General features: G+C 36.8%; 1 protein-coding gene across 17 annotated transcripts in view; it reads right to left on the bottom strand.

Annotated features, from left to right (window-relative positions):
* LOC139984082 (transmembrane and coiled-coil domains protein 2-like) overlaps positions 1 to 14,259 on the bottom strand; it is an 84,276-nt gene that overhangs the window by 28,438 nt on the left and 41,579 nt on the right. For 16 of the 17 annotated variants that reach the window (XM_071997771.1, XM_071997774.1, XM_071997772.1 and 13 more), the window contains 2 exons: positions 3,968 to 4,142; positions 3,230 to 3,395 (listed from right to left, as the gene is read on the bottom strand). In XM_071997771.1, the coding sequence (XP_071853872.1) occupies positions 3,230 to 3,395; positions 3,968 to 4,142 (341 nt within the window). Of the gene's footprint in view, positions 1 to 3,229; positions 3,396 to 3,967; positions 4,143 to 7,253; positions 7,392 to 14,259 lie in introns of those variants that run through there. The other variant, XM_071997789.1, reaches the window with a different exon arrangement.

Below are 14,259 nucleotides of genomic sequence, written 5' to 3'. Positions count from 1 at the left end.
TTCATATTTAAATATAGTTTTATTTTTAAAATATATAAATAAAACACACCTGATAAAATGACAGCCCACTGGCATGAATTTTACTCCCTTAGAAAAATTCCAATTAGTGGGGAGATGAGAAAAGGAAGACTTTACACCTTTTGTGATGATTTTCTCCAAATTGAGTTTTGACAGCCCCACCTGCATGATCACATTTAAACATATATTTACATTCTCAGATGCCATGGGTGGGTGTCGTTTCCATGGTGACAGATCTTAGCAGCTCTATATTATTACTAATTGCTCTCCATGGACATTTCATCAAGCACTGTTAGAGTAAACATGTGCTCTTCAGCAACTTATGTCGAGAGTAAATAACTTTGCATGAACATTTTTGGACGCTACATATATATAAGATCACAAAAAAATGTAGATTTGGGCACTCAGATTTGATGTTCACTTTGCAAATGGAGAAAACAGAGAATTGAGTTCAAAAAAATTTGAGATGGCAAGACCTATCCCCCGACCCCCCCCCTCCCACCCCTAAAGAAAGCTTTAGTACATATGAACTTTTCTCTTAACTCCCACATCCCCCCTCCCACTGTATATGTGGTATTTGTCGATGCTAGCTACATGTTTAAAGTAAGTTTAATGTTTACATTAAGTTTTACTTAGTGCACAGTTGACACATTCATACAACCTAATATACACATTCTCTGTTTTAAGCTACAAACCTCAGAGGAGGAAATTCTCCAAGAATCCATGACAAACTATTTACTTCTTTTAAATATATTTATAGGCTTTATATGTATATCTCATAACTACTTTGAGAGTCATATTGTAAATTTTAATGATTTGTATTTACATATTAAGAATATCAGCTGAAAATCAAATCCCTGCCAAGTTCTAAAAGTGAATTGGTTTCCGTACTTCTATTCCAGTAGATCAACATAATTTTCTACATTCCCTCAGGAAATTGGGATATTTGATGTGTGAAACTTGGCGATGGGTGTAGAAAGGCAATTACTGATTGACTTTAGGCAAATTATAAAAGGAGAGACAACCTAACCATTGTCATCATCATAAATGGAAATGGTTAATAACTTTACTAGCTTTTGCCTTTATATGCAGCAATTTTGCTATATTTTGCACTGGGATGTACACAAAAGAGTGTCTGCTATGAAGGTGTGGTAACTTTTAATGTACAGTATATGGATGACAGGAATATGTTTAGAAAAAAAAAATTATAATTGCGGAACCTAGAGTACTTCTTAATGCTTTGCATTTTAATTGATTCTGCTTTTGTCTTCATCTTTGTTTAATATTTTTTTTTTTAATTATTGTTTGGTCTTTTCTAAATTCTAAATCCAAATTGTCTGTTGTAAAAGTTTTTTTTTTAGTTTTTTAAATGTAGGACGTCACTTCCGCACAAAGGGAATTTATCATCTGCAAATGTTGCTAATCACATTGACAGTACTACCCAACTCCACAAACAGATGGATTGACTGTCATCACACACAAATTATCACAAGAGAAAAGGAAGAAAAATATATTCCAGAGAGTTCTACAAACTCTGTTGCCCTGTTGGCACAGTCTGATCAAATATCTTCCAGAAGTGGAAGAACCCCATTCCACTCCCCCCTAGTCCCCCCCCCCCCCCCACCACACACAGACATGAAAACACAGACAAGACCTGCACCTAAAGAAGAAAGGTAGAAAACTATTAATCTTCTACATAAACCATCATAATGGTACTGACCAATAGAAAAGGGTTCTAGGATGACCGAACAAATGTTTATGATATCTTTCTCTCCCCCCCTCCCCCGCCCCCACACCAACCTCTAACTGCTTCTAACTATTTGCTTTGCAGGAATAATATGTAAGTTACAATGATTGAAATAAAGAACATATATGTTTTAGCAAATATTTTAAAGACAAACTTAAAATCAAGAATAATAATTCTCTTTGAATTTCATGGTTCTTCTTAGTTTGCCCCCCCCCCCCCCCATTCCCCCTTTTTTCTATTAGGCCAAGAGTCAAATTTGTCGCACTAGTTACTTCCAGATTCTTGAGCTACTCTTCCTTTGTAGCAGTATTCTATATCAAAATTCACTGTCGCTTTGACACTCTTATCAAGAAAAACAGGGAAAAACAAATTCCCAATAGACTAGACTATTGAACGTAGAACTGACAAGGCTGTCTCCTCGTCAAAACGTAATTTTATTGGCAATTACATTTCCCTGTCTTAGGTGTCAGATGAAAAGCCTGCAGTCTAGGAAGACCGTATAACTATGTCCTCCAATGAGGTCTTCTAATGTACAGGCTGTGCAGCCAACAACGGGAGATAAATTTACAGCTCAGAGAAATGAGAGACAAGCTCTCTGTGTATGTTTTTTTCTTTCTCATGTGATGGTAGTGTTATGCAAAGGTGTTAGTTTACTTCAAACCAATACTATAACAGAAAGTACAATGTAAGTTGTGTTGTTTTATAGGCCTAAACATGTTCCATGCAGTCTTAAGCATAAACAGTGGGTATAGGCCAAAGCGTGAATAATTAATACTGGGCTTTTTTCGAGTCATAATTTCGGGATCTAACTGACCGACGTTCTTTAGAAGCTGCTCGATGACAGAGACGAATATTTCTTTCCCCTCAATCACCGCAATCTTATTCTGGTTCAGTACGTTGCTTTGCGAAAGAGAAGTTGAACGTTTTACACTCGCTTTAAATTTCAAGTGTCCTGAAGAATAATCTACCGCCAGCGACAAAAATCCATCACTTTCTCTCATCTTTTATGCGAGAGCATCCTGGGGGTCAATTTCCACCAAATCTTCATGAGATGCGGGAAGAAATCACGCTCCAAGCCGAACCTCTTGTAGCACTTTCAAATACAAACTTTGACAATGGAGAGAGCGGCTTGCAGTGATCTCAAGATCCCTTTGTTGTACTTTTGAAAGACTGTGAGGTTCATGAATGGTCACATTGTCCGTGTCAAATATCCAGTTTAGAGCCATCTCTGATATATACGTACCGATCAATACCACTTCCAACGAGAAAAGAAGAATCGTCTTTAAAATATTCATTAATAATTCAAGCTCAATATGTTTCTTGCCAAGCTTTGTCATGTAAACAGCCTTTATTAAGTCCCATCCCATCCCACCCCCTCTCCCCTCCCTTTCCCTTCCCACCCCTAACGATATCAAAGATAAAGCGGTCGCATTAGTTTTTTTTCTGCTCTGGTGTCCCACTTACCACATCTGAATCATCATGACCGGACCGGTTATCTCCATCTCTCGAAGAGATTGTGCCTCGTTTGTGCCGAGACTCCTCTCGGAACGTCTCCGTGTCGCTCCCGTCAGACTTGGTCCTGGCTGCCTGCAGCTTCCCTGTCGACAACCTTCCCTCTGGTGTCTTCTTCCTGCAAAATGAATGAGATATAAATCACTTCATACCAGAAAACAGACAACAGATTGCTTTTGACATGCAGAGATGAAAGCAATTCCTGCAGTGGAAATGAGGAAATTCTGGTCAATCAACAAAATGGATTAATCAGCTACATCTCTAGGGGTTTTTGTAGATTCATTAATTTATACTGGTTGGTTTTCATAATTACTCAAATTATACATTCCTGCTTATAGTAGTCCTACTATAGTTCAAAGCTGACAGCTCCCTCTCTCTCCTCACTCTGACAGGTGACAAGTGAAAGGTTAACAATGAACAACATATATACCAAGCATTTCAGCTTCATTTGCATCATGTATCAGACCCTTCACTTTGTGGTTCAGCATTAAGATGAGACCAACTCACTTTGAACCTCTCCCCAGCACCCGGTACCTTATCCAACCCCCCCCCCCCACCAACAGGGAACTACATTTGTAAAGGGGCCAACTTACATAATACAATAGTGTGCCTTAAATCCAAACTATTTTATGTTAATCATGTTTATAGTTGCAAGCATTTCTAAGATAAGAACAAAACAACATAATTTACATGTTTGGTCTGGATCTTATTTGCTGTAGGACTCTGTTGAAAGCAGTAGGGCGGACTGGCAGGTTAAGAATATCTTCCGCATAAGATACCGGAGGTCTATCTAAGGTGGCGGCTGGGCTTGACTCTGCCGAGATGGATTCATTGTCTCGTTTTCTGTTGAACAATCCTTTGAATCCTGCAAAGAAAAGGAAGAAAAGAGTAGAAACAATATCGGATGATGGAGTTATCTGTCATGCTTGACGTCACGACTACATGCTCGAGGTAATGAGGACATGTAATAGTGTGATAACGTACACAACTGCTGTACGTGAAAGTAAACAAATGCTAGGACAACGCTACACTAAAGTGCAGGCCTAGCCACGCTTCGTGAACAACGTTCACGAGGCAACCAAAAAACGTTCGCAAATCACGAAAAATAAAACGTTTTAAAAGACAAGAAGCAGTTCAAACGTGCAGGACGTTGAACAGATGAAATAGAATTACAAAAACAACGATAATAGTATACGAAGTGATTGAAATCTTAAGCTTTATTGAGAGCAATGAAAGAGCGATACTAGCGCAAAAGGCTGGCAATTACGGAAGGGAGATGGCCACACTCACATACAGACAATTGCCAGATGCTAGAGCGAGGTTAATACGGTAATGCATAGGTTATATGAGGTGAGGGAGTACGCGCTGTGAATTAGTGCGACTCAGATATATAACTAAATAGGAAAGTGTCAATCATAACACCATGGGATAAATCGGCAAGTAAACTGGTCAACTCTAGTTTTGAAAAACCGTAGGTGATGTACTTGAGAATGGTAGATTCAGAAGGAGGAGACAGAGGGCAGTATTTCTGGATGTGCAATATTGGGGCAGCGTAGTGCTTAAATTTGACCAATAACGTTAAGTTAGGTAGAGTGCTTATAGTTTAGAGACAGGTAAGAGAGGCCAGCATAGCAAATGCTGGGTGACTGATGTATAGATGTTGTGATGAAACGTTTACTGCTCTAGGTAATTAAGAATGACAGATCACTTACCTGTCTCTACTCTATATATATGCACTCTGATCTACCTACTGTAGCTTACAAAAGGTGGTAACGTTTTAACAGTGCATGCACCCCAACACATCACTTTTTATGTTGGGACAAGATTATTAAGTAAGGATTGAGCGAAGCACATTTTTGAACAATGCACACCGTGCAGGTGCATATATATCTGAAGTATACAGAATATTAGTTAGTACTGTGGCCAGATACCAGACTCGTTGGCATACGAGTTACGAGTATGAGTTAAATACCTCCGCTCTAAGCACAAGAATGAGAAAGCAATCTTGCTCTATAAGTTTCCATAACAAACTTCCAAAATGTTCCAAGTTTATGAGTACAAAATGCATGAGCACAGGCAACACTGCTCTAGCATGCAAACTTGCGAGAGTTTGAATTTGGTGTACACATCTGCTGGGTTCTGTACTGCACAAACCTGACAGTTAGTTTTGTACAGTATACATTGGCAGCTCCAGCAACACCATTTCATATTATACACTCTTATCAGATTACAGGCTCTCATATAAATTACATGCACGCCAGTCATATCTACCACTTAGTGTACTGTTGTTAAATAATGCTGGCTTCATTATTTGCATTTTATAACTCTTACAGCACGCAACCACAGCATAGGCCTACGATACACTATACTACTGTATAATATACTACTGTTTATATACTATACTACTGTATATATAGACACAGAGAGCCATTCCTCATTTATTTATTAGACTGTAAAATTTACAGCATTTTCAAACTGATGTTAAGAGGTAATATAAACAAATAATTTTAGTAATTACATTATTTGTATTTTATAACTCTTACATCACACAATCACAGTATAGGCCTACGATACAATATACTACTGTATAATATACTACTGTTTATATACTATACTACTGTATATATAGACACAGAGAGCCATTCCTCATTTATTTATTAGACTGTAAAATTTACAGCATTTTCAAACTGATGTTAAGAGGTAATATAAACAAATAATTTTAGTAATTACATTATTTGTATTTTATAACTCTTACATCACACAATCACAGTATAGGCCTACGATACAATATACTACTGTATAATATACTATACTACTGTATATATAGACACAGAGAGCCATTCCTCATTTATTTATTAGACTGTAAAATTTACAGTATTGTCAAACTGATGTTAAGAGCCTAGGTATATACTGTACCAATAAAATTAATTACAGAATTTTTCCAAGTGATGTAAAGATAGTACATATACCAATAAAAGTCAAATTTAATCTAAAACAATAAATGGCACTGAGTGAGAAATATGAATATCTTCCCAATTTAGCAAAATCTTGGTAGAAGTAAGCTTTTGCTATGACTACAGCACAAAAAAAATCAGATATAAAAAGAAAACAAATCTGAGAAATATTCTGCTTTTAAAGTGTACCAGTCAAGAACTAAATCAAGTAACAGAAATATTCCTGTACAAGTATATAACCTAGATGAATTATGACAACTTTTCAATTTAGAATATTGACAAATATTGTTTTGGTCAATAAAGTTGCAGAATTTTGTTGATTGAGTTCCAAATTTAGCCACAGCTAATGAAATTCCCTATTTAAGTAAACATTCAAATACAGTCTGTGGCAATCGTTCTCGTTTGCACTAGAGATACAGACCTACCTTGATAGACGGTCAAGGTGTTAGTTATTTACACTTTGTAAACAAATGGTAGACAGTATAAGTCAATAACCAGATTGCTCACAGCTTCAATTTATTTGTAAGCAAAATATTGGAAAGTCCAAAGAAAAATTCAAACCTGTTCACTTACATCCCCAAGATGACCAATGTTAGACAGAATATACAGCAAAGTGTGTGACATAAAAATTCTGTGACTTGTGCACACTTGGTTTCTGTGACTTGGATTCTGTCTTTCGAATTAGACAAACAATGTTTTACGATGCGGCTTCCAGCAGATGTAACTGCAAGCAGGAATCTCGTTGAAAGTTTCAGAAGAAGGGGAAAAGGGAAACGCCCTAAAGGGGTTAAGTGGGAGGGGGGGGCAGTGCAAAATTACAGTAAATGTTATCAATTATTGTATAAACTAAGTGGATTGGAGGGTACAGTGTATGTACATAGGAGATAGGTCAGAGAGCTAGGAGAGAGCTAAATATATTGGTATTTACAGAAGTAAATCTAAAACCTAGCTTATAGGCTGTTAAAGCATACTAGAATTCTAGGTTCCTGTAGAAGATACATCATTATTGAAATGCAGCTTACCCCATAGAAACAAAGCAACAAGAAGAGAACAACAAAGATGTTAACCACAATACTGTATATCCACAGGAATATTATAATATTTATATTTGATATCTCTGTTCCTGAATTTAATTGTGCATACCAAATGCTTCAATTTACTTTCGTATGCATGTGCAACCCCAATTGTAAACACTGTGCCCTGATAAGACGGGCAAATCAGTACTTCGTTGTACAAACTACCTGATTTATACTACTCACATTATAGTTACACGTACTTGATCTTTGTACTGTTCAGATACAGTACAACAACAATTAAAATGCTGAATTTTGGCCAACTTGCATTATAATGAATTGTGTATGTTTGGCAAACAAACTCAGCAGCCCAAGCATGACCTAGCAGTAAAAATTGTCTTCTTGACAAAAACAGATTGATGTTTTGATTTTTGAACAGATCTGCACCATGGTAATGGACTTGTTACATGTTTGACTCATGAACAACAAGAACTACATCCTGTTTCTTGATCTGTACAGAGGTGACCTAAGACCAACTTTAATTCCAAGGAAGAAATTATCATTATTTCCCAAAATTTTATCAAAAGTTCCAAACGAGGAATCTGAAAGACAGTGCTACAGCACTGACCAGGAAGTAGCTTTTATAAATTATATCAAGGGACTGACCGATAGTTATTACAGGTTTGAAGCTGTTCCTATACACATACAGTATGTGTTATGTATTACAGGCTGCATATTAGTAGCAATATTAGAATAACACTGGCATACTCCTTGGTGTTGATCTTTTCACAAATTCAACATGAACAGCCTACTGTATAGTATAATTCTCACTACTGGTACTTAAACAAACAAAAAACCTAAAACTCACTGATTTGGGTTAGTTTATGAACGGCAATACTTATTTCTCTCCATTCTACATACAGTACACACTACTGTACAAATCAACCTTGCTAAAGTAAATTACTAAAGTTGGTAACAATGTTTAGAACTGTGCCCCCCCCCCCCCTCCATCACTGACCTACATACCCACTTCCTCTAAATCCTATCTTGAATTCAGGACCTTGCTGTCAAACCAATGTGATTCCAGGAGATTGAAAGAAACCTTGAACTATACGTTGAGAATGGTGGACTAAATTATACAACTCGATCCACTTATATGTGTGTACAATAACACCAAGCAATGTCCCGATTGCTACGTGCATAAGCGATTCAAATAAGAATCCTGTACAAAAACACAGAGTTTCTAGACACTTTCGGGTGGTCCAATGAGGAGGGTCGTTGACAGGGCCGTGACCGGTCACTGAGGTCGTTAAGTGCTAAAAGTTTACCAGTTCACCCTAGACATGGTACAGCTAGAGTGCTGAGGTTGTTAGGAGACAGGTAAGCTAGGAAGGGAAGTAAATAAGTGCTTACAGCTATCGACATTCTATCTGGCAAAGAGTAATTCTTTTTATTAATCTGATCAGCAGCTGCTATACAAATATAGCTCTGCCGACCCTCCATTGTATGTGACTGTACAAGCGTCAAAAGCAAACACGTTCTTTTGATATAGACCTACAGTACAGCAAAATATAGTTGACAATAAACTATTAATAGATAATACCTTTACTGGCTGGTAACCAAGTTTCCCTTTAGAAGTACCTGCGTGATTGGGAAAAACTGAATATATATCGAGAAAATGTCAAAACTTAAATGGTAAAAATATTTGGAATCTTGATCGAGAGCCAAGAAATTACGACCGGAACGGATAGTTTGACCCAGTGACCACTTTCCATTGTTGACGATTTCCCAGTTAGTTTTCTGTTGTTCATACTGTATACTTATAATAAATAAAGTAAAGATATTTGTCAGATGCATGAAAAATGGTGATCAACTATCAAGTATTATGTAGGTTGGATGTATATAGCACAGTAGTAGTTTCTGTAGACATGCTAAAATTACCAATGACACTCATATTTGTATTCCCGTAATACTTGTAAACGGTTAATGAGAAATATTTGTCAATTTTACCCAAAATATTTTCTGTATTATTTGAATTTAATGGACTTGACAAATTATTCTTGATTAAATTTAAATTATGTGATTTTACAATCAATTCGTTTCATTGTATTTGCTTACAAAATCTATTATTATGCAAAAATTTCTGCTTTAAGACATTTGATGCAAAGTATCATCGAGATCTATCCCCCCTAAGCTAGCTTTTAATTGACATTTGCTAATTTCAGGTAAGTACCTAAATATTTCTTGGTTACTACAGGACACAGCAGAGTAATATATATACCTATGTACTTACCGACGTCCTACAGCACATGGTACAATGCAACAATACTACAGAATTATACTGTATGGAGAGCTGATAATGTGTACGCAGCTGGCAGCATGAAATTTATCCAGACTAGGCTTGAATGTTCAACAGTGAATGGAGAACAAGGTTCCCAACATATCCCCCCCCCCATTTCAGCTACTAAAACTACTCAGCAGTAATTTAAACCCTGAGGATAACTATTAGTTAAATGTAAATTTTAAAGCGGCTTTCCAGAGCTAGTGAATTAATAATTTGAAAAATCATAATGTAATTTGCTACATATTGAATGACATAAATGCATTCTATTTTCTTCTCATTTATAATTAATACAGTACATTTAAAAAAAAATATCCAGCAAAGAGGGTGTCACTTGTGAGATGAAGATGCAGAAAGTATCAAGATAATGGGGAAACAATCACCAATTGGGGGGACTAAGAACTCAATAATGTCATCCAGAGAAGGGGTCTAAGAGGGTGCCTTCCCCCCTCCCCCACCTTTGAGAAATTTTGGTAAAAATGGTGAGCTATATTTTGCAACTTTTGAAACTATTTTGAAGCATTTTCAATAGACTATTGAGATTATAAGCAGAAATACATGTTGTTTAGATGTATTAATTATACAACAGAGTTTTCAATACTGTCTGTTGGTCTGTGACCTTAGATAGGGTCATATGGGAGGGGAGGGGTGGGGTGCAGTACAAGAATGTTACCAGTTAGTAGGCTAGGGTAGATGGGTGTGCGTACAGGTAAAGGAGACAGGTTAGTGAGGAGTGCAGTAAATAGACATACGATATATACTACTGAACATAACAGCACCATTCATTGTGCATCCAATCATCACAGCCCAATTCATACAGTACATCCAAACAACCTTACAAAGCATTGCCTGCATCATGGTGGCCAACTAAACACTCTTTCAGTATCATTTGATGGGTTCAACCCCTACAATCACATTATATAGGAATTAATTAGGTCTTTGCAAAGATAGAGTATCCATGAATAAGTTGTCTAAGTTGTCAACAAGTTCAGCATGTAGGACACTCAGGCTTGTTATGTAAGCAGATGAGGTTGCAGTGGTGTGTTATATAACATTTCAATCTTTACACTCACCTACAGTATAGCCCCATACAGGGACATGCATACAACTGTTGACTATAGTTTGTACAATACAGGCCTACCGTTTTTGAGGTCGATGTGCAACATGCATGCATGAATGTATGTATGTATTTTAGATCCTCCTGCAAGCAGGAACTCGCGAAGAAGCCATCAATTGGCTTATCAAAGCCGCAAGCTGACCGAAGTCAGTCTCTTAGATTCATATTTAATGTCCATGATTATGAGTTGTCAATTGTCAACAACTCTGTCACTAGAGGACATACATTAACCTTGGTGTGACTCTAACTTGGGACCTTATGATTGAAAGGCTATAAAATATGACTATAAAATATGAAAAACATCAAGGAAAGATGAAAAAGAACGTCTTACTTGTATTAAACTAAAAGAATTACATGCACTTAATATATATTTATCCATTACTGACACAAAACCAAAACAAGCAAAATGGAAATATTTTAACATACCAGCAGAATCTTGTACTAATATATGCAATCCACCAAGTATGGTAAAACTATGGAAGTACGGTCTGTTCCAATCTGCTCAATCCCTTAAAAAACTTGTGGGTTTTTACAGATGAAAGGACTATAAATTGTACTGTGTTACATATATCTGACAGCTACAGTACTGTACAGGAGAAGTGGACTGCACTGCAGTATGTTTGGCTGCAGTATTTACTGCACTCCAGCTTCAAAGAATGAAGGCATATGACTGTACATTAGTCAATATCCATGTAGTGACTAATATCTACCTACAGTATGTACGAATTCAAACGTCCTGAAAATTAATAGATGGATATTTCCTCATGCTAGACAAAATATATAATAAAAGGGAAAAAACAAACCCTTTCATATATGGTTTGGTAATATAATTTCATCATGCACTGAAGTCTACATGTACTGTAATAATAATAATAATATTTGCTTTTTATATACAGTAGCACTTTATACCAGTGATAGGTCTCAAAGCGCTTTACAGACGTTATATTACCCCTGGTCAATGATAACCTGTCCCAGAGACAATCCCTCCTGTACACACACACACACACACATTGGGGCATATACAGAAACTGTCCAGTGTAGTTTTAAGTGATGTACACAAGTGTAGTACGGCTGTTTAATGCAAGCTTCATAATATTGCACAGTCTGCAGCATGCTATTATCTAGACTTGGAACTCTGTTAATAACCATCTCATCGGCTTGCCAGCTCATCTCATCGGCTTGCCAGCTCATCTCATCTTCGGCCAAGTTCACGCTCTTACATCTTACCAATATTACTTCCGATGATGAACAAACAAAGATTCATGACCGGGGTTGATGCTTTCTAAGATCTGACACTCAGTTAACGATGACTGTACTATATTGTACGTACGTTCCTGGCTAAGAAATTGTGATATTTCTTCAACCCTTCCCCTGCTCTCAATCTCTGTCCTGCAAGCATATTGTCATCGGTGCATGAGCTACTGTTGAGGTATATACTCCAGAGATGTCTGCAAAGGTATTAGTATTTGATATATGACCATGTTATAATGTACTGGCTGCTTCTGCTCACTGCAGTCTACAGTATATCGCTACAGAAACTACTGTACTGTGTGTATATATATAAATATATTCTGTATATAGATATGTATATTCCAACTCATTAGGATTTCAATTATATATATTTATATATATATTTATATATATATAACAAAGATTCAGATGTTCACTTGCTGTTGCAAAAGTGCTCAATACATAAAAGTAGAGCAAGTACATAATATAGTCTACCTATACGTTAACTAAATGTTGTTACACGAGTTCATGCCTGCAGTGTGCCGTGATCACACACATATATGTGTCTGTTATTTTCAGACACAGCTGATCTGATATGTATAGTAGCTAGTATACAGTAGATCTATCTCTTACCGTGCGACCTTTACCCCAGATCTGGAGTACTACAATATTAACAGTATTACGTACTTTTGATGGTACTTCCACACACACTGTCATGAATATTCATAACGTCATAGTCTTTGATGGAAGGGCCCAGTAGCCCTGATATGAGAGTGGATCAAGTTGTTTGGTTCTTGTGCCCATGCCGCTTCTGTAGCTCTAAATCTTGGGTCATTTTTCTTAATTTCAAGATATTATTCCCTTTCATTCCAATTAATATTCATGTTTTGGTAACATCGGATTTTCTCGTCACATTTCCTCAATTTCACATTCCTCCCACTTCCTTCATACTGTGTAGCCCTTTCACGCTGCACACGTACACCTCGCGTAAGACCGGAAGCCTACCGCCGCTGAGATCTTACGGCGTGTCTTCATGATCCCGTAGTACTCACAAATGTACAGCTACTGTGTGCAGTTATATGTCATAACTTATTCCACAGAGAGGATGGTTGCCCGCTGAGAATCGTAAAATACATAACTGTACCATCCTGACAGACTGCTTATAATTTATCACTGCATGTACAGTGTTTTGCTCGCTCCTTCTTTAAATTGTTTATTTATTTGAGAGCTCACTGACAATTAGTTTATGTTATGCTGTCACCAATGAAATGTAAATAAACATTTCAGATCTATTGCTTGGAACTCAAATGTAAGCAATCAATGAATTCAGAGATTTGAAATGTGAAGTTTTGTGCAGAACCTGCAAAATTTTAAATTACAAGACACTTTGGTAGAGTCAAAAGGCAATATCGAAAATAAGTTGAGAGAATTGCTAGAAGATAAATGCCTATTCAAGAGGAATGTTATATTAACAAAATTTCATATTTGACAAACTATGTGGAAATGCTACTTCCTGCAGTAGATGTAAAAACACAGTGCATCCATCTTTCAAATGAAGCAAATTGTTAACTTCAACCACTGGAAGTACAGTACCTACTGTACATTTAGGCCTTTACTAGGTTCAAGACATATTAGAAACATACACTTAATGACCTAGGTTAACCTATCCTAATGACATACCAGATTCTAACATTTAACATTAATTATGCATGTATGCGACTAAGACTTCTGTAGATGGAAGTTACCCATCACCACATGGAAAGCTGTTACTTAATTAGAATGATCGGCAAGTGTATTTGATTCTATGTGAATATTATGGTTTGGAAAACCAATGCTAAGTTAAATTCATGGGTTCCAATTCCGTACGAAAATCGCTGTACATAGGAAATCCTCACACAAAGCGCACAGTGTTGGCACTTTGGATGGTAGAATGAGAATGAAGGGCATAGACCGGGTCATAGAGGGCGCACAGTGTTAAAAGGTTACCAGTTCATTCTAGGCATGGTAAAACGAGGGTGCTAGGGTTGTGAGGAGACAGGTAAGCAAGGAACGAAGTAAATTCATTAATATCCAACGCAAAACAATGCATTAAGCTCTAATTAGCATGTTAATTACTTGAAATGACGGGTGATATATTCAATTCTGTGTCAATATTCTTTACTTTATATTCAAATAATATGCTAAATTGAAATATATGCCCAATGCAATTTCACCACAGTTGTAATTGGTCAAAATTTGCGGACGAGTCCAGTCATTAGCTACGGAACCATGCCAAGTTAAATTCCAACTTGTGTCTATTAGTTGCATTTATGACTCAAGTCACTGTA

The sequence above is a fragment of the Apostichopus japonicus genome, chromosome 17, assembly GCF_037975245.1.
Source record: "Apostichopus japonicus isolate 1M-3 chromosome 17, ASM3797524v1, whole genome shotgun sequence".
NCBI classification, from domain to species: domain Eukaryota; kingdom Metazoa; phylum Echinodermata; class Holothuroidea; order Aspidochirotida; family Stichopodidae; genus Apostichopus; species Apostichopus japonicus.
This window is presented reverse-complemented; position numbering and strand designations above follow the sequence as displayed.